General features: G+C 37.6%; 1 protein-coding gene across 4 annotated transcripts in view; it reads right to left on the bottom strand.

Moving 5' to 3' along the window:
- Positions 1 to 21,785, bottom strand: part of PPFIBP1 (PPFIA binding protein 1) — a 77,280-nt gene that overhangs the window by 1,462 nt on the left and 54,033 nt on the right. For 2 of the 4 annotated variants that reach the window (XM_036759458.1, XM_036759459.1), the window contains 13 exons: positions 17,522 to 17,582; positions 17,114 to 17,143; positions 14,323 to 14,494; positions 12,646 to 12,678; positions 9,000 to 9,150; positions 8,477 to 8,605; positions 6,775 to 6,925; positions 5,685 to 5,796; positions 5,458 to 5,546; positions 3,752 to 3,874; positions 2,695 to 2,820; positions 1,640 to 1,828; positions 558 to 737 (listed from right to left, as the gene is read on the bottom strand). In XM_036759458.1, the coding sequence (XP_036615353.1) occupies positions 558 to 737; positions 1,640 to 1,828; positions 2,695 to 2,820; positions 3,752 to 3,874; positions 5,458 to 5,546; positions 5,685 to 5,796; positions 6,775 to 6,925; positions 8,477 to 8,605; positions 9,000 to 9,150; positions 12,646 to 12,678; positions 14,323 to 14,494; positions 17,114 to 17,143; positions 17,522 to 17,582 (1,546 nt within the window). The remainder of the gene's footprint in view (positions 1 to 557; positions 738 to 1,639; positions 1,829 to 2,694; positions 2,821 to 3,751; positions 3,875 to 5,457; positions 5,547 to 5,684; positions 5,797 to 6,774; positions 6,926 to 8,476; positions 8,606 to 8,999; positions 9,151 to 12,645; positions 12,679 to 14,322; positions 14,495 to 17,113; positions 17,144 to 17,521; positions 17,583 to 21,785) is intronic. The other 2 variants (XM_036759460.1, XM_036759461.1) reach the window with 1 other exon arrangement.

Below are 21,785 nucleotides of genomic sequence, written 5' to 3'. Positions count from 1 at the left end.
TTTAAATAGGGTCAAGTGCCCAGCACTTAGCCCAGAGCCTGGCACAGAGTAGGCACTTAATAAATGTTTATTGAGTGAGTGAAGGTCATTACATAGAGCAAGGTGGCCAACTATTAACCAGCTATGTATAGGTAGGGCAGGAAGAGAAAAACTGTATCCATAATGATATAAGGAAGAATATCTTTACAATATCCTCACAACCACCTATTTTTATCCCCATTTTTCACTTGAACTGAGGTAAACGGTTAAGTGACTTGCCCAAGGACACACAGGTGGTAAGTATCTTTGGTCTTCTGACTCCGGGCCCAATGCTCTATCCACAGTACTAACTCTTAGCTGCCATCTCTGACAATTTACCAAGTTTGTCAGATGAAGAGAATAACTTTGACATTTGTCCTGGGAATGATATCTGCTAATAGTATTATCATGATATATGGTTATGATATAAAAGAAATGCTATTTAAAGCTCTAATCAAAACATAATTATCATTTTATCTTCTTACCTTAGAACCCATATGCGAGTTAGTATCTGAACAACAATTCACAATCTCATTTACCTGTTCTAGTCTGTCCAAATCGTCATCATCATATAGACGCATGTCCAAACCAGGACTATAACCTTTCTTGGCTGCATTTCTTGATGCCTGTCCCAGTTCCATAGGGCATATATATTCCTCCATATCTTCTTGTTTCTTTTTTCTTAGATTCCCAAAATTGCTGAAGGTGAGTTTTTTTGGCTTCAAAAGAAAAATGTGAAACCAGTAATTCAGTAAAATCATGTAGGGGCTCATGAGACCTGATATATTCGTTATTTAATTATGAGCCATTTACAAATAAGAAAACTGGTGATTAATCCTGGTGCAATAAAGGAATGACTGAAGTCCCTAACTTCATGTACACAAAGTTGAAAAAAAGAGCTTTGTCATTAAATCTCATAATGACCCTTAGATGGACACAGGCAAGTTAAGCATCTGATATATCTCTTCTTTTCTTTTGGTGGTGAGGATGGGAAACCAGGAAGGGTTTGTCATTTGATCTTTATCTCCATTTAAGTTTATTAAAATATCTTGTTTGGAAAATGAGAGAAAGAAATAGCCTGAACTGGACATGAATCTGATATCATTTAAGAATCCACCTAAGTTGTCAGACATTCCTAATATAGGTTTTTAGCCTATATAGTTTTTAGCCTTCCTCCAATATAAATACATTGCTTCATTTCTTTGGTGCCTCTTGAAACCTAACATATGGCTCACTGATTAAGTCCATCTAGCAGCTGCTGTTAAACAAGGAAACGCCCTCCTTATCTTCTGGATATGGCCACATAAGAGACTGGAAACCATCTAATACTTTGTTCTAGGCTATACAGTATCCTCTTTAACAATCCAGGAATTATAAAGCATTCTGCTAAAGTTTGTACATTGTAATTTTGGTGAAATAACAAAGGTGTAAATTGACTAAGATCCCTTAGATCAGTGATTCACATATGTCAAGTGCTACTCTATGTATTATTTAGGTAACTCAATTACAGACTAATATTCTCTTCTATCATGAAAGGAGTAAGGCCCTATTAACAGGATGCCTTGATATGATTCCATAGACTTCTGGTTGCTTACATACAGTGGTGGGAACCTAAACTTACTTTCACTTTGGCGGTAGCTGTTAGAAGTACATAATCTGGCGACTCCATCGCCTCACGCTTCTGACGTTGAGCCTCAACACCAATCAATAAGTTGAAATGAGTGGCCAAATGTCGTCTTAACAGTGTTTTGTTTGGTGGAATGTTTAACAACTGAGCCATTGTTTCAACATTAAAACGAGGCTCCAGAACCTGTAAGCAAATTTTGGTCAATGATAGTAAAAACCAATATTCAAGGTGCAACATCTATACATACATAATCAGTAGAAAAGCTTTCAAATACAGCAAAGATTATTACATGGAGAATGGTGGCTGGGTATCATCCAGATCCATACAGGATAGGAAAATGAAATGGATTTAAGCTATATTCACAATTATATAAACTAGCTATAGGGAAGAGTAAAAGATTATTACCCACAAAAATGTAACAGTAAGGAAATTTATAAGATCTGGGACCTGCAATCAAATCAAGGCTACCATTATTTCTAGAATGGGCACTGTTCTACTCACCCCTGTGACTTGTAAGACCAAAATATCCTTCCTTGGCCCCCTAATGCCCCAAGGAGATAAAGGTAGAGGGCAGAAGCACCTGGGTGGTGAATACCCTGGCGCACTCCAGAAGTCTAAAAGTCAGCACAATTTCTGATATCTGGACAGGGTCTACCAGGGCCATGCAGGTGACAAAGTCAGTTTGTACAAGGAGATGTGGTGGATTCCCTCTCCTTGGGGTCTTCACTCAGATAGCACTTGTCAAGTCTGGAGTAGTGGGTTGGACTAGACTCAGGCCCCTTCCAATTCTTAAGATTCTATGATTCTTCCCTGAAGATCTCTAAAAACTGAACCTGTCTGAGATAAGTAGTCATATTTCTCCATAAGAACAGAGGCATAGACAGCAAAGTGATTTAAAATACTATGAAGATTCATGTTAGCAAACTGATACCATCCTACTGATCAAAACACAGGAAATAAATACATGCTATGTATGTAACTTTTAAAATGGCTAGTATTTGGGTTCATCAAATATATCAAATACATCTTAAACAGACACACAGCTTTACCATGAGTCCACCATGCACACCACTCCCTCTCAAATTTGGTGCATACTCTGCCAAATCTACAGAACGAAGCCATTCCATCACTCGATGATTGGTCCATTGGGAAACTTCTGAGGGAGTGATATTACTCTATGGGAACAAGCAACCATTTACATTTTTAGTTGTTGACATACAGGATCCAGCCCTAATTAACCCTTCCTATTTTGTCAATAATTCCCACCCTGTCTATATAATCAAATCCCCACATCCAGACACACACCCTCTTTGGGTTGCTACTTAAAACAAAGAATAAAGTTTTATATTTTATGTTTTAAAACATTTTAAAGACAGAGATAATTTAAATTCCCTTTACTAAAAATTATATATTTATATATTTTTCATATATACATATGCCACATTATTTCACTCATTATATACACATCCCATATCTGTGTATAAAATTATAGTAAAATATTACCATTACTATTAAACATACTGCTTTATTGGAAAAGAAACTGCCCCAGATTGCTTAAATCTCCTGACTCCCTAGTCCAGCATTCTGGCAAAAAGTTGGTGTTGTTGGGGAGAGGAGGAGGGGATGGGAGGATGGGAGGAGAGAGAGGTAGATTCATTTTCTGCATCTGTAAAGTAAGAGTTGGTTTAGATAACCTACAAGGTCTCTTCCAGCTCTAAAATCTGTAACAGGCAATAATAGGTTCCACAGAACAGATATTTTTAAAGTATCGCCATGGAGAAGAGTCATATAAGAACATACATTTAGAGCTGGAAGACACATCAAAGGTCATCTTACCGAATCTCCTCGTTTTACAGAGGAATAGACTGAGGCTCAGAAAAAATAAAGTGATGGGTGTGATATAGGTATTAAGTAACATGGTTGAGATTCTAACCTAGGTCTAACTTCAAATCCATTATATAGGGTGTTGAGAAAATGATTTTTTTTCCTTATAAACTTTGAGCGAGCAGATACAGTGGGTTTTTGTAGTTACTTTAGGCACTCAGATACCTGGAGAGTACAAATAGACTTTGGTTATGTGCTGTCAGCATTAATAGGGAATGTTACCTCATCTGATGGTCGCCTCCGTAGACAGTTGGGTTCAAAGTTATTTATCCTTAGCACCTGGATGGCTCTTTTGATACTAAGATGGTGTAACACACTAACAACCTTCAATGACAACAAATCATCCTTGGAGGGAAAAAAGGGAAGAAACACTAAGCACATATGCTAGATTATCATATTTAGAAGCTTTCTTTTATCTGGAAAACCAGACTTTAAAGTCAAATTCTTTACTTCCTTCTAGTCTCACAAAATTAAGTCCTCTAAGTTAGTGGAGTGTCCACTGCCATATTTCCAAATTCTCTAAGTACCAACAATCTTTTGACAAAGCATCTATTAATTACCACTGAAGGCAACCACACTATCCTCTCCCTAAGAAAAGGATACTCAAGGGAAGATCAGATCTCCTAATCAGAGGGATTTTTTAATTAGTGGAGAAAAGGAAAGTTCTAATAGCTGTTGCTTGCTACTGCTGTTCCATGAAAATTCCCTAAACTTCTGGCTATTTGACACAAGAGACTGGTTGAAGAATTTGTCCCTAATCTTTCATGCCAGGCTCTGAAACAATTTTAGAAATACAGTGCTAACTAGGGTAAAGACTTTAGGGGAGAATTAAAGGAGGAATTGGTGAAAGTGATCAAAATCTCCTCTTCATCAATCAATTAATCACTGATCATAACACTTTGCAAATCTTACAGGAGTGTGCAAATGCTAACTATGATGATGACAATGATAATTAGGGTAGAGATCTAAAATGTAGATGCCACAGAAAAGACTTCATTTCAGGAAAGGTAGTTTTGAAGGGAGTGCTAAGATAAGCACCAGACCCACCCCAAAACACCTGCAGTATGAGAAAAGGAAAGAAAAAAGTCATATGAGGCACACCTTACTGATAACAGATATGATAAAAAGGAGAGGAAAATAAGCTTTTTAACTGCTTCAGGGCTGTTATATTTTAAAAGAAAAAAAAGGGAGAAGGCATGGAACATTGACAATTATTTTCAATTACTACGGTTCCCAATAAAGGAAATTCTAGGTTTAACTATATCAATTTTCTGGAAAGATAGCATCTTGATATAAGGATATAAAAACGCATTTAGCATGTTTAGCACATTTAGCAAACTCAAGGACTTTGTTATCCATGGCAAGACATTATTAACGTATGCCCTTATTTTTATTTTACTAAATGCTGTCAGAAGGATATAAGGCAAGGCAGTACATCTGTTATCCTTAGATGCTACTGAGACTTGATGAGATGTGGCTCTTTACTAGATTATAAGAAGGAAATGGAAATGGTATATATTATTCAAGAGCAACAGACTGGAAAAAATAACATTAAAAAAACTAATATTATATATTAAAAATTGTCAGTGAGTAAATTCTTCAACCTAAACTTTTACAAGGAGAATTCTACAGGAATTAAGAGAGGTGTGCCACTCTCAAGAACAAAATTCTGAAGACATAAATAGAAACAATTCTAAGAGAGAAGAAAAAGGGGGAACTGTCTAAAAAGACTCAACAACCAAAGGACATAGGGAAAATGGAAACAAGGACAGGTCACAAAATATGAATGCAAAAGAGTAAGATAGTTCTTCAAGAATGTCCAGAATGCTAAAAGCCCAGAAATAACAGAGTCCTATCATGAATGGCATCATGAGGGTAACAAAATGGGCTTTGACAGCTTTGCTGGGGCAAAGGGAAGAGCTACTTACAACAGTCATATAATGTAGCATCCGACCATCTACCCTTCCTTCATCAAACTGAGTCTTATATTGGGGAAGACCAATGTCATCCAACCACCCTAAAACAAACAAATCAATACTATTAGTTCTTCCTTACAAAACTATGTGATATTAAGGATTTGTATAACAAAGTCTACTTTCCTGCAATTCAAGAGACAAAATTAGCAAGAGTTTTTATGAGAACCACAAAATCTTACTGGTAACCCAGTTGAAATCCAGCTTTCCATGATTAGTTTCCTCTTCAGATCCCAGGGCTTGTAGAGCTAGCTGTAGCTTCTTTCGATGAAGTGAATGTTTAATTCCTAGTTCCTAGAAGAATAAACAGGGAAGTTTACTTCACCATGCTAGCAGCAAGAATTGGATGTTTTTGACAAAGAAGGAAAACTCATTTTCCCCAAAGTGAAGTTTTCAAAATCCCAGGCCTACACAGAATCAGAAAAGTAACTCAATTTTGCTGGCTGATTAGAAGACATAGATCTGCCCTTAGAAATTTATTTTGTAAGACCATGCCCACCAGGATTAGAGTACTTTGGATGTTCATTTGTATTTAGGTCTCCTTCACAGAGCAGGACCTATCACATCTGTAATGGCAATTTTCCTCATTTTATTCAAAAGCATTAACACTTCCAGTGATTTCATTGGTAAAGGTACTCCCTCCACATGTGCAGATTACTACTTCTCTGTGTCTTACTAGATGTTTTTGTGAGTTATCTGACCAAAAATTTCAGCACCTAGTGGCCACCTTTCTGGTCATAGGCTTTTATGAAGATTGCTAGGAAGGATGCTCTTCATACAATAATCACAGACACCGAACAATTGTAGTCACTGTTACTGAGCATACAGAAAAAATTCTTCCACCTTGGTAGGACCTGCCAAAGTTTGCACTTTGCTGGCTCACCCCCATAGCACAAGGAGGAGTTTAGTGGAGCCCAAATCTGAAGCATGGACCTTTCTTAGAAGGTGGAGTTTAGAAATGAAGAGAGGCAGGACGACTGGGGGTGGGGGTGAGGAAGGGGCTACAATCAGGGTACTGAATTATAGTCATGCCATTATTTAACATTTAATGCCCACACTGGTCTAGATGGAACCTATAGCGTCACAAAGACTTAGCCCCTATTGTCAAAGAGACTAAACCCTATGACATGAGATGGATATGAAGCATGGCACACAGACTTACTTTAGGTTTCCCCTTTTCTCATCTCTGTTCTAGAGTGTGAAACCATAAACATATATATATCTTAGTCAAAGAATAATTTAGGTAAGCAAAATAAAATAAAAAACCTTCACCTTTTCTAGATCTTGCTGAGAAGCCTGTAAGAGAGTTTGCCCAGATGCAATCCAGTGTTTGCCTGAATTCATATATGAACCTAATCCTTGATCCAGGAGCCAGTTGCAAACCTGCTCCTTTGTCCATTTGGCAAATGGTGTATCCAAGTCACTAAGAGGAAAATGAAAGTATTACAAATTTAAAAGCTTCAGATTTATATTTTCACACTCAACAGTATCTTTGCTGATGATCTGGCATCCCATTAAACACTCCCCTAATGTAGCCAGGTAAAGAACAAAATGTGATTCCTTATTAGGGAAGGAAGTGGACCAGTAGAATTAGAAGTTGCCTTCTCGCCCTACACGATTCCCTTAAATCTGAAACAATATAGGTTAAAATGAAAGTTTAGTGTGGTTCAGCCAAACACAATGTTATAAAAAAGCAATCAAGTAAATGGGTGATCCTTTCTTAATCCTTTCCATTTCTTGTTTGAGTTTTAGCAAGGGCAACAAATCCCTCATAAGACTGAAATATACCTAAATCCAATTGTGATGACTTTAGCAGAGTTATGTTTTCCTCTCCAGAAATTAATCAATGAGAAAGAATTAAATTACAAGAGAGTAATATTCAATTAATGGAACAACAAGGAAGAATATTTTAACTCTTGCTTAATATATTTAAATTTATGAATAGAATTCCTATTTAAAAAGAAGTTTAGAGGTACGCTATGGTACACTTGCACTCTATAAATTCCAGAACACCTGTGCTAAATACAGGAAAAAAAAACACACAAAACATAGCAAAGAGTACAGGAGACAAAGAATATAGGGGTTTCTGGTCCGTTGCCACTGTTAAAACTTTTTGTTTTCATGTCTTGGACCTGGTGTTTGCCAATTCCACCCTTTTTTTTTTGCAATAAACCAATTAAGTAGCCCAAGAAAGAGTCCTGAACCATGATGGAAGTATAAGAAACTAACCAGTCTTACAATATTCAAAATACACAGAATTACTTATTGAGAAATTTAAGAAATCCTAAAAAGCTTTCAAAGGCTTCAACAGCTAATGCACTGTACCATACAATGAGATATTCCGATGCCTGGGACACTGATTATGGCAGCTTAAGTCCCTGGAGCGGCTCACACTATCTTGAATTTTTTCACAGTATCTTATCACCTTGTTCCAAAGGGAAACAGGTGAAGGATGATGCATATAAGAATAGATATTAGGGCAGCTATGTGGTGCAGTGAATAGAGTACCAGCCCTGAAGTCAAGAGGACCTGAGTTCAAATCCGGCTTCAGACACTTACTAGATATGTGACCCTGGGCAAGTCACTTAACCCTGAATGCCTCAAAAAAAAAAAAATGGCTATTTCACCGCCCCCTTCAGTGAACAGTGTCTTCAAAGCTATCGAAGACAACATTCTAGTCACTTAAAATATCATCATCATCATCATCATCGTCACTAACATTTACGTAGCATTTATAATGGGCCAGGCACTATGCTAAACATTTTACAATTATTATTTTATTTGATCCTCAGAACAACCCTGTGAGTAGGTGCTATCATCATCTCCATTTTACAGAGGAGGAAACTGAGGCAAAGGTTAAGTGACTTGCTCAGGGTCACAGAGCTATTGAATGTCTGAGACCAGATTTGAACTTGGGTCTTCCTGAATAGGATTGGAAAGCACTATTTCTACCAGTTCATTTTGTTTTTCTTACCTGTTGGATTGTCCTAGGTCTCTAGACCAACCCAGACGGGGTCCAGCAGTTGCTCTTGTTCCTCCTCTTTTGAACTCGGGCTCAGACATATCGTCTGGATTGAAAGTTGTAGACTGGCTCCTCCTAAGTCTGAATAGTTGACAAAACAGATGACAATGATGTCAAATGTCTGAGGACCTTGCAGCTTACGGATCTTGAGAAAAACATTTTAATTAATCTGTACCTTGTGGCTGCCCCTCTCTTTTATTTATATACTTAGGAATCTGGCTGCATATGACAGTAGATGGATTGAGTTCTAAGCCACTCTAGTCTTTTCCATAAGGCTCAAAGTCACCTAAAACGGTATCTTACCCCATCAAACTTCAGCTAAATTCTCCATTTATACGTTTTCTTAGTCAAATTATCAAATATTTGCTAAGTTTCTACTATAGGTAAGATATTTTCTTGGCTCTTCAGGAGAAATAGAAAAATCTGAGTCCTGGAGCTGCTCATAAGGAGCCCTAAATTTCTGTCTTTCACTTACTTCCCAAATAACTTCATGATACCCCTGGATTTCTTTTTGGAGTCTGGAGAAGGTGGAGATAACTGGAAGGGACTGGTGCACTCTGCATCCTTTCCTAGGGAAGATAAGCCAGCCAGAGCTGGGTCCTCAGCAGTTTCCTTTTCTGTTTCAGCTATTCCAAGAGCAACAACAACAAAAAAGATTCACTGGATTTAGAATTGTAGAAGAAATTCAATCAATATTAGCTTATTTAGTTTCAGGAACATATAACAATCTCTCCTGCTGGTATCCCACACTGTAGCTACCAAAAGATGAACCAAGAATTTGAGTTCTTACCTAGAGTCAATGAGATATCTAAATAGTAAATTAGCTTAAAAATGAAAATAACTTAGAAACCCTAGATGAAAAGGGTTATAGAAGTGTCATATTTTTTGGGGGGGAGGGAGTGGAGGCAGAGTTGGTGGCATGTCTTAAACCTATCTGTAAGCTGTGCTCTTGAAGATCATCAATGATTTCCTTTAGTTTTCAAATTCTAATAGTCTTTTCTAGGCCTTTATCCTTTCTGCAACGTTTAGTTACTGCCAAAAATCTTTATGGGGAAACTTCCCTGACATCGCATTATCCTGATCATCCCTTTCTCTTGGACCACCCTGTCTTCTTGTTCTTTGTCTCTCCCCTTTTCCATTCCCCATTGTGGACATTCCCCAAAGTTCAGTTCTGAGTTTCTTTTTGCCTTTTCCTTTCTCCCTCTATCCTCTCCTTTAGTCATCTCATCCTTTTCTATGGCATCAACTATCAACTCTGTGATAAAGTCCAAAATCTCTACCTCTATCTCAGACTGTTCCTCTAAGCTCCTGTACCATTTTCAATTTCCTCCTAGTTGTTTGCACTTCAATAACCTTCAACAACAAATGTCCCAAACCCTCATTCATTCTCTCAAAAAACAAGCTCTGACTTCCACCCCTGTTAATAACGTTGCTATTGTATAAAACCTTAGTGTCACCTTTCACTCTTCTCTCCTATGGCTCCGCTGCCTTCATCAGTCACCAAATCCCCTCAACATTAGGTGTGAAATGTGTCAAATTCATCCCTTCCAGAACATTGTCACTATCACTACCCTGGTGCATGTCCTTCATACTTACTGCCCTGACGACTGCAGTAGCTTCCTAAATTGATCTCCCAAGGCCACCAGCACTAATTATGTAACTTCTCTACTCAAAAGCTTGCTGTTGCCTGTTGCCTACCAAGTCAAGTTGGAATTCCTTAACTTGGCATCCATGACCACAACATACATTATCAAGTTAATCTTCTAACATACCTACACTAGCCAAATGAAACTGACCACCATTCCCTGGACACATCTTGAACTTTCTCATATCCACAATTTTGCTCACCCCACGCATGTTGCCCGGAGTCCTATCTGCCACCATATAGTAAGACGAGAGCTCAAATTCTACCTCTTTCAAAAGTTGATTCCTTCAATTAGAGGTAGTCAATTCCTCAATTTCTGTAGCACTTTGTACTTATTTATCAGAAACTGTCTTATTATCAGCAGCAGAAGCATCTTCATCATCACAACAACATTTATAAAGTGTGCCAGGCACTGTATTAAGGACTTTTCAATTATTAACTCATTTGATTCTCATAACCACCTTGGGAGGTAGGTACTGTTACTATCCCCACTTTACAGAAGAGGAATGTGAGACAAACAGTGGTTAAGTGACTTGTCCAAGGTTCACACAGCTAGTTAAGTGTCTGAAGCTGCATTTGAACCCAGGCCTGTCTGACTACAGGCCCAACAATCTATCCACTTTACTATCTAGCTGCTAAATCATTTATTTAACTATCTTATTCTCCTCTAGTAGAATAGACACCTTTAGAGTAGGAACTATGTCTTTTTTCATCTTTCTATCACTCTTCTTGTGCCTACCACTCTGACTTACATATTGAACAGCCACTCAATAAATGCATATTGAATGATCCCTGAAAAATATTGTTTTAAAAATTATGCAAAAAGTCATTTTTCTTTTCTCCCAATCTAACACTTCAGGAAAAGTTCAGTTCTATTATCTGATTGTTGCAGTTTTTTGGAGGGGGTACAATTGTATCTATGATTTTTCACCGGAGAACTCTCAGTCAACATGTTTCTAACTTATAATCCATTGCTATAAAATGTAATATCTGATATTTCTATAAGGCTTAAAATGATACAAATAATCATTTCTTGGTTTGTTTTTAAATTGACTTATGAAAGCAAAATTTCTCTTTGGTAAAGGATTAACTTGAAAGGTGAACATCTACATGTTCCTGGGGAAAAGCAGCCCATCCTGCTGCTTTCCAGTGGCCTTAGGCCTCCCAGTAGAACAAAGTTTCAGATACATGAGTATAAGGAGCATGGCTACTTCAGTGTAATATTTTGCAAAGGAAAGAAAATATTATCCAGAAAACACATCAATAGCTGTTTGAAGAAGATCAGGGAAATTGCAGAGGTTCATTTTCTATTGAAGCAAAGCTGTGATGGCAAGGTTATTATGGATAAGCAGCATGTGCCTCTCAGCAAAACTAGAATATATTCTAAGGAAAGGGGGAAAAACATTCGAAAATAGGTGGCAAAAGGGGGTCTGGTTGGTGCCTTCCTCTCTTCCTTTAGACACTTGGTCCTAACACATAGCAGTGCTCAGTCAAAGCTACTAAAAAATACAGCACAAGAAAGGTCATTTGGCTTCTCTTGAGTATTTATGTCCTACTTCTGCCCTGATCTATATACAGAGATGGGACATGAAAACGGGGACATCCTGGAAAAAAAAAAACAAAGAAAGCTTTTAGTTCCTCCTCAGCAGCTGAACTAGGTTAAGGGGTACCCCTGAACAGATTACCTTTGTCTTCCTCAATTATAGTAGTCTAATCTCATTTTTATTCTTTATTTTTCTTTCTGTAGTGTCTTATTATTTGAGAGTCAAGGTAGCTTTCCTGCTCTTCTCTCCCCAGTTCTACTTATTTTTGTGATATGAGTGTTTGCTTCCTGATCTTTTTAGACTCATTGAAGCTGATTACTCATCTCACAAGCTCTCTTCAAAAATCCCTCATAAGTACTGCAAAGATCTGGGATAAACCTAAAAGTTATCAGCTGTGAGATCTTCCAAAGGCTTCTCTCTTCAGCAGACAATATTCCTCTGGAAAGTCAAACACATATGGAAAAGTTCACAGAGCCAGGAAGGCAGAGTATTTAATAGTTAATAATTTCTCTTCTCAATAAGAAAGAGTGTTTTTGGTGACAGCAATGAATGCATAATGATATCTAAGCTACTAAGCACCAAAGATTGAGAAAACATAAAGCTAGTAAAGGATACCTAATGCACATTACCATCCTACTTTACCACCTTCTGAGAAGAAGAGTGGGCTTCTAAGTCATCACAGGTACACTCAAAAGAGGTCTCATTAGTATAGGTTATAATGGAACAGAAGAGTAGGCTTGAAGCTGTGGGCGAGGGTTAAATAGAAAATTCCACTTAGTAAGAGGTGGGTAGAAATAAAAATCTCAGCACGAAGAATCTTATTTTCTGATTACTGCCAGCCTACTTTCTAGCAGTTGCACTGGCCAAAATCAGAGGTTAGCTACATTCAAAGGCACGGCACTGGCACAGGCTGGCATGCAGAAGTACTATACCTAACGTAGGTGCACTTGCACTTCGGCTACGATCTTCAGATATCCCAACAATGCATAAAATCACACGCAGCCCAATGGCAGAGAGCACGAGGAATGACAAAATAAAATACAAATCAAAACTCCTACTAGCAAAATTCATACCACGGGAAGAATGGTACAATAAAGGCACAGCCAACTAACTCTCTCCCCACCCTCCATGTAGCACTGATGTTACAAGAAGATTTTGTTAGGATTAACAAACATGAGGTTACTTGATTTACCACTAAAATGGATGTGAAATGGTTTTTAATGAAAAGAGAAAAGGTCTTTAGGTATATTTTTCTTCTATTTGATTTCAGAAGTTTAAATCACAAAGAAGGAAGTAGGTTAAAATGCTTATGGATTGTTGCATTGTCACAGCATCTCTCTATAGTCATTTTAGCATAGATTGACAGACTCATATCTCATTTGTTTGAACTATTTGTTTCTATTTCTGCGCAACTTTTGTGCTAATTGTTAAAATTATATTGTACCTAAATAGTCACTGACTTAGAAGTTTAAAGCAAAAAAACCTTTACAATTGCAGGGCGACAGACATATATCCCACGGAGGTCAAGATACATACACATATATATATATATATATATGTATGCATGTGTGTGTGTGTGTGTGTGTATGTATGCATGTGGTATGCCACGTGAGTGTGTGTGTGTGTGTGTATGTACACACACCCTTTATGTATATGTATGTTATAGTTCAGTGGTGTCTGACTCTTTGTGAACCCAATTCGGTGTTTTCTTGGTAAAGATACTGGAGTGGTTTGCCATTTCCTTCTCCAGATCATTTTATAGGTGAGGAAAATTGACAGGGTTAAATGACTTGTCCATGGTTACGTAGCTATTAAGTGTCTGAGACATAGCTGCCCCTTTCGTATGCTTCTTATATGTATGTATGTGTCATATATATTGAAAGATCCCTCATATACCAAAATATTCATAGTAACTACTTTTGGTAATAGGAAAGAATTAGACACAAAATTCCATTAATTATGTCCAACCTATACCTATACCTAACGTAGGTGCACTTGCACTTCGGCTACAATCTTCAGATATCCCAACAAAGCATAAAATCACATGCAGCCCAGTGGTACTTTGGGCTGTGTCCAAAATGTCCATTAATTAGACAATAGTAAAACAAACTGTGGTAAATGAATGTCATACAATACTATTTCACCATAAGGAACAATCAGCATGAGGAATTCGGAGGAACATGGGAAGACATGCTAAGACTCAAGAAAGCAGGATTAGGAAAATGATATACACAATTGCTACAACAATGTAAATGAGGGAAAATAAACTTAAAATTGTTTAATTACAGTGACCAAGCTTGGCCTGGAGAAGAGGTAGGAACATATCTCTCCTTTCATTAAAGAGGTAAGGGATTGTGGGGGTGAAATATATCCTTACTCATGGTGGATGTATTTATTTGTTGGCTATATTGAACCATTTTCTATCATCTTTGGTTTAAGGGAAGAGTCTCTGGGCAGAGGATTGGTTCGTTTGGAAAGAACTGTGATTTAGAAGCAATGGATCTCAATCAAACCTCACTCCTCTGTATGTACTGTCAGGTTTGCATGACCTGAACATCCACAGATGCAAAGAAGGGATAAGAACAGGTGTGTATTTTGCCACTACATACCCAGGTTTGGTGCACTTGCTGTCCTCTTGTTGTTTTTAATCTTAAAAAAGCCCCGTCCAAAGGAGGATCGGGCTTTCCGAGTGCCAAAGGCATTGTCATCTGCTGAAGGGCCAGGTCCTTGGACTTTGGGAGGGAGGCTTCCAAATTTGCTTATTTGCACAGGAGGTTCTGTCTAAAGAAGAAAACAAATTCAAACTCACAAATATGGAATTTCAAATATACTGCTAAGCTAATTTTGAAAGGCTGAAGACAATATTGTTTTCATAGGATCCGAGAATACATGTGGGTTATTGCTTTTTCTAGGATGTCTGGTTAGTGCATGCAGGGTTTGAAAATGTTTTGGTATAGATTTTTTTTTATTATGGAGAAGTAGGAACTGGATCTCTGATTTCATTGATATCTAGTATTCCTGGTCAGGAAATCCCTTCTGATAATGTAGATGGGCAGTTATTCTTTGACATGGTCTTAGAGAGCTGCCTAGGGGCACTGAGAGGTTAAGTGATTTGTTGAGAGATATGGTCAGAGGCTTTACTTGAACCCAGGTCTTCCTAACTCTATCTGCTGCTCGTAACACCTGCTCATAACATACAACATGGGTGAATGTAATGGTGGAACCCTAGCTGCTATAAGAACTCATCACAAAGGTTTGTCCTTTAATTCCCAAAGAAAAGCTAAAATACAGTAAAATCACTGTAACATGAAAAGTTTCTAAGGCAGATGAGACAGTTTTGTACTTCAAAATAATTCTATTTTATTTATCACAAAGTTTTTGATTTATAATCCACAGACATATATTGTCAACTCCTGTTTGTTGAGAAGAGTTCGGGAATAAGATGTTCTTATTCATATTCTGGCCATATGCCACTTATGGGTTATCATTTTGCAAATAATTAGAATACACAAATTATGCTAAACATATTTAATCTTTCTTATGTGACTCAGAAGTCATTTTAAGACTTACACAAGTGCCTAAATAATAATAATAATCTACAGTGTTATGGAAAAAACATTGTTATATGAATATTTTGATTGCATGTAGGAAAGGAATTTGTTGTGCTGTGTCATATGTTATAATGCTTAACTAAGACAAACATGACCTTTTTTTTCTTTTCATATATCACATCTCTCTTGCTTTTGTGGGGTAGAGTATAGATATTGTGTGGATTTTGTGGTAACAGAAAGAGGGGGCCTTGTACTTTCCTTCTCTTCACATTACAAATTCCACTTTAGAATTAACTTCCACTTTGGTGTTATTGGACCCCTAGGTCAACAAGAGATTAGATTAGGAACTCTCTGTCCTTTCTCCTGGAATACAACAAAATGCCCCCAAAGCCAGTGGCTGTTTGTAATTGTAATATTAACATAAGCTTTTCTGTATATTACAAAAACCAAAGGAAAATGGTTTGTCTTCAGGAGCCTGCTTGCCCCATAAAGATTTTCCTATTCTGTAGGCTACCTGATGTTTCTCTGTGCCATGGATTTGTAGCTACAAATGCAATAAAGATAGGTACTGACTTGTACTCTAAATTGTTAAGTAGTTAGTTCTCCTTCCATAATATTTTCCTCTACCATATTAGGACAGTAGTACACAATTCAATGTTTGAATGTACTCCAATTCAACAAATTATGCTTTGACATCAACATCAAAAACGTTCACCTATGGCTGATTAAGCCACTGGGATTTCCCTTTCCTCTTCCATGCCCTGTGATTAGTGGACTGACTGCCAACTGAGACACAGAGGTTAGGCAAGCCCCCAAGCTGGCAAGGCACCATGAGACAGGAGGCAGCACGTGTCAGGCAAGTTAAATGATCATCACCATGTTAACCATCAACTCCCACAGATCCTGGTAGAGTATGCCCATGACCATCAACTTTGGGAATAGCTATCCTTCTCATTCAGGACGCTCAGCCATCACCATAGAAAGCAACCTAAATGCCCCCTGGCGATAGCAGATACTCCAGGCACAGCTACTGAAGACCCAGAAAAGAAAGTTCTCACTACCAAAGTCAAGCTGTTCGACATCAGAAAGAGACCCCAAGGACCATGGGATTTTTCTGATACAGTTGAAAGCTTCAGTATGTGTTGTCAACTCCACTAGAATATAAGCTCTTTCAGAGCAAGGACTATCTTTCTATTTGTGTTCCCTGCACTTAACACACTGTTTTGCATGTAGTAAGCATTTGATAAATGCTTTGATCATTCATTCATTATTCATCCACCTTCCCCTCAACACTTCTGCTCCTATTCTGCAGACAGACACCACCCCTGCTATTCCTAAGCTTCCCCTATCCAGCAACCGCCTCCCCTCAAGGCTAAAAATTACTTATTTCACAATCCCCCATTCCTTCAAAGCAGGAAATAGAGCCTCTAGGAAGACTGCTAGGCACTTAGCTTATGCCATATAAAGCCTCCTTATAAAATAATTGTAAATACAACTGGACCAAAGATTAACATCAGGAACAAACTAGAAATGGAGTAACTCATCATAGCTAAATTTAATATGCATCAGACACATGGACTTTGGGAATATCTCTACTAAAGATGGTCATATAAGGGGTGGGGGGAGGAGAGGGGGGTTTGTGAAATAAGGAAACCCAGTTATGCTCAATCTAAACATGATGTTATGAGCACATATTTGATTTCCATGATGACAGTACAAGATCATTTACCCCCCCTTTCCTATCCCCAATTTTACTTTCTGACAAAGGTGTTTGCCTCCTAACCCATTCAAGCTTATTGAATTAATCTCTTTACTTATCAGTTACACTAAGCCAGGCCATAAAAATCACCTCTGGAGGCTTCTGAAGAGGCTCCTGTTCCTGCATGAAAAAGAAAACAGATAGTATTAGGAAAAAGCATACAATACTCAGCATTCATTGTATAGATGCCCATTGATAAAACTTATCTTCTATACCTCTGTGCTACCTTTCAACAAAATCCCAGCAAAGTTTCTAATGAAGTGCCTGGAAGATATGTTATAATAACATTTCCTTCAGTGGGTAAGAAGCATTGCTTTCAACTTTCCTCCTTCCAAATAAATGAGTGACTTTCCATAGTCATACTTGTTAACACTCTCATTAACTCAGGCACTGGGCAGAGAAATGACAACGCTAAAGAGACTCCTTCTAACTTTTACTTGTAAAGTGGGAAAAATATTCCTCTTTTCAAGAAATAAGAGAAACTACTCAGGAACCAACCATTTCAGATACTTCTTTCTTCAAATTGCCCAGACTGCTAGATTTTTGCAGAGTTGAAGATCTAAAAAATAATAAAAATGAGAATAGAAGAGATAAATAACAAATAAATCTCATATCCTCTTCTTATGTAAAACATCATGGGAAAAAAAACCTTAAAACTGTATAGGGGCTAGAGAAATTGGGAATTTACTATGTACTTAATTTAGTTAAAACACGTAGCTTTTTTCTTTTTTAAAGCAACTTACTAACAGAGACTGGTTAGAAAATCCTCCTGTCAAATGTCTCACATATCATGCACATTTCAGAATGTCTGGAAAAGGCCTTGAGATAATCTTTCCAATGTTAGTATCTAGAAGTAAACTAGTAAAATATACGATTATAGTTTCTATTGATCATAAATGGATTTGAAACATAGAAGAGTGGAGCAGGAATCAAGAAGACCTAGGGATGGAATAATTCTCTTCTGAGGAAGAAAAGCTAGGGTAAAAGGAAGAATCCATTTATATAGAAAGGGGGAAGAAGAGGATAGAACTTGATATATATATATATATATATATATATATATATATATATATATATATATATATATATAAAAATATAAAATAAACAGAGTGTGAAAGGGGTGGGAGAAAATATTCATTTATTAAACACCCTGGCACTGGGTTTATGGACTTTATAAATCATTATCTCATTTCATCTTCACAATAACTCAGTGAGATAGGTGTCATAATTATCTCCATTTAACAGTTGAGGGAACTGAGGTAGAATTTAAGTGATTTGCCCATACACCTGGTGTCTGAGGACAGAGTAGTGAAGAGAGAAGGCATTAAATGAGCCTTCCTTTTATTTGAAGCAAATAATTAAATATAGTTTGGTGTAGAAATATACCAAACTCAACAGAGAAATGAGTGAGGACAGGAGGGGGAACCTAAAAGGGAAGATAATTCCAGCGAAGGAAGCAGAACAAACTTCCTGACTCTGAAAGGGGTATTATGTACAAAAAGAAAAAAAGGAAACTACTAGAATTGACAGGGGGTATCCATCAATGGCTGAACAAATTGTGGCATAAAAACGTTATGGAATAGACAAATGAAAGAGATGATTGCGGAAAATCTTGAATAGAATGAATCGATGCAGTGATATAAGCTGAATTAGAACAACCCATACAAGAACAACATTGTAAAGAAACCTATCAACTATGTCTCAAGAGGATATATAATGAAGTCATCCACCTTCTGAGAGAGGTGATGGGGTTCAAGGTACAACAAAAAAACCCATACATTGTTCAACATAGCCACTATGTGGATTAATTTTGCTTGACTATGCCTATTTGTTACAAGGTATTTTTTTTCTTTACCCTTGTTTTTTTTTTTTTTTTTTTCAAATTGCAAGAGGGGTTGGGAGAAGGGATTTGGCAATAGAAATACACATGCAAAAAAAAAAGAGGGCCATTGAAATATTTTTTATAATGCACAGAATAGACAAAAGTTCACAGAGAAGCACTAACGAGTAGGATAGTTTTGAAAGTAATGTGGGCAATTTATTGTGTAGTTGCTGTTTATTTTTTTCTAAGTAAGCAGTATGAAATAGAAGTTCAATTTCATGTACAAGTCCCTTTTTGTGTTCTGCTATGTATATTTCCATAACTCATCAATTTTATTCTTCTGTTCAAGTAGTCAGTAGCATACTCTGCTAACAAGATCACTTCTGTTTCTACCTCCTTTATCTTCACTCACTTATTCCCCTTCATGCTTTCATTATCTGATTCATTGGATTTCCTCATGAACATATTTTCCTTTTATATAGTAATGCTGATCCCCTTTCCTTATCTTGCTTATTCTTTTCTTTTAAAAAAGTTAGATCTTCTATTATTTACTATAAAAATCATTTAATTCTAGAGAGCAAAAATAACACCTTCAATGATCTACATCTGAGTGATAGGATTGGATTTAGAACCAAAAGACCTGGTTCATGCCCCAGTTCTACTTAATAGCTTGGTGATTTGAGGCACTGTCTTTATCTCCCCTAGCTTCAGTTTCGTCATCTGTAAAACTGGGGATAATAGTTTGCCTCACAAGGTTACTGTATCAAATTGTTCTCAGATCTACCTGACCTGCCCCAAACTCACTACTCACCTCCAATCAGCCTCTCAGACATCTTTGACTGGACGTTTAACTGGATGAACTACGCATGTCCAAAACCAAACTCAGATGTCTCCCTGAACCTTCTCTGCCTCCTATCTTCCCTGTTACTGTAGAGGAGAACACCATTCTTCCCAGTCCCTCAGGGGTCACAACCTAGAAGTTATCTTCAATTCTTCACTCTCTCTCCATATCCAAAGTATTGCCTGTAAATCTCACCTTTGTAAACTCTCTTGAATATGCTCCGTTGTCTCTTGTAATGCTGTCCTCCCCACCTTAGTGCAGGCCTCATCACCTCACACCTGCACTATTACAATAGCCGGCTGGTGGAGTGGCCACTCTCAAGTGTCTCCCACTCCAGTCCATCCTCCATTCAGCCACCAAAATGATTTTCCTAAACAGCAGGTTCAATCATGTCACACACCCCAGCCCCATTCAATAAACTCCAATGTTCTAAACTAGCTCCATCTTACCTTTTTTTTGAGGGGGGAAGGTCTGGTAACTGGGGCTAAGTGACTTGCCCAAGGTCACACAATTAGTAAGTGTGTCAAGTATCTGAGGCCAGATTTGAATTCCTGACTCCAGGGCTGGTGTGCTATTCACTGTACCACCTAGCTGCCCCCCATCTTACCTTTCCAGTATTCTTACACCTTGTTTCACACTACATACTCATAGATGTACTAACACTGACCGCTTTGCTGTTCCACAAACAAGACACTGCATCTCTTGGTTCTAGGCATTTTTTCTGATTGGCCCCCCTTGTCTGGAATGCTTTCTCTCCTCTTCTCCCCCTGCTGCCTTACTGTTAAGTCCCAACTAAAATTCTTCCTTCAACAGGAAGGCTTTCCCAAACTCTCGTGTTGCTAGAGCTTTCCCTTTGTTAATTATTTCCTGTTTATTCTGTACATAGCTTGCTTTGTATGTATTTGTTTTCAGTAGTCTCCCCCATTAGATCATGAGCTTGCTGTGAGCTGGGAATATCTTTTGTATCTTTTTGCATATCCAGAGCTGAGCACTGTACCTAGCCTGGCACGTAGTAGGTGTTAAATATTTATTGATTTTACAAGAATACAAGTCATTCCCCCAATTGATAAATGGTCAAAGGACATGAACAGGCAGTTTTCAGAGGAAGAAACTAAAGCTGCCTATAGCCATAAGAAAAATGCTCTAAATCACTATTGATTAGAGTGATGCAAATCAAACAACTCTGAGGTACCACATCACACCTATCAGACTGGCTAACATGACAAAACAGGAAAATGATAAATGTTGGAGAAGATGTGGAAAAGTTGGAACACTAATTCATTGTTGGTGGAGCTGTGAGCTGATCCAACCACTCTGGAGAGAAATTTGGAACTATGTCCAAAGGGCTAAAAAAATGTGCATACCCTTTGACGCAGCAATACCACTTGAGGGCTGTATCCCAAAGAGATCATAAAAACGGGAGAAGGACCCACATGTACAAAAATATTTATAGCAGCTCTTTTTGTGGTGGCCAAGAACTGGAAATCGAGGGGATGTCCATCAATTGGGGAATGACTGAACAAGTTGTGGTATAAGAGTGTAATGGAATACTATTGTGCTCTAGAAAATGATGAGCCGGTAGACTTCAGGAAAACCTGGAAAGACTTATATGAGCTAATACTGAGTAAAGTGAGCAGAACCAGGAAAACATTGTACACAGTAACAGCCACAATGTGTGAGGACTGATTTTGATAGACTTAGCCCTTCTCATCAATGCAAGGACCTAAAACTTTTCCAAAGAATTCATGATGGAAAATGCTATCCACATCCAGAGAAAGAACTATGGAGTTGGAATGCAGAGCAAAGCAGACCCTTTTCTCTTTCATTTTCTTTCTCATGGCTTCTCCCATTCATTATAGTTCTTCTATGCAACATAACTAATGTGAAAATGTGTTTAATAGGAATGTATGTGTAGAGCCCATATCAGATTGCAAGCCATCTTGGCGAGGGAGGGGGAGAAAATTCAAAATATTACAGAAGTGAATGTTGAAAACTTAAAATAAATAAATATAAGAAAAGTTAAAAAATAATGAAAAATACTTATTGATTGACAGAAGATTCATAAATGTTTGAATTATATTGTTTCATTTAGTCAAATC

The sequence above is a fragment of the Trichosurus vulpecula genome, chromosome 5 (genome assembly GCF_011100635.1).
Source record: "Trichosurus vulpecula isolate mTriVul1 chromosome 5, mTriVul1.pri, whole genome shotgun sequence".
Classification (NCBI taxonomy): Eukaryota; Metazoa; Chordata; class Mammalia; order Diprotodontia; family Phalangeridae; genus Trichosurus; species Trichosurus vulpecula.
This window is presented reverse-complemented; position numbering and strand designations above follow the sequence as displayed.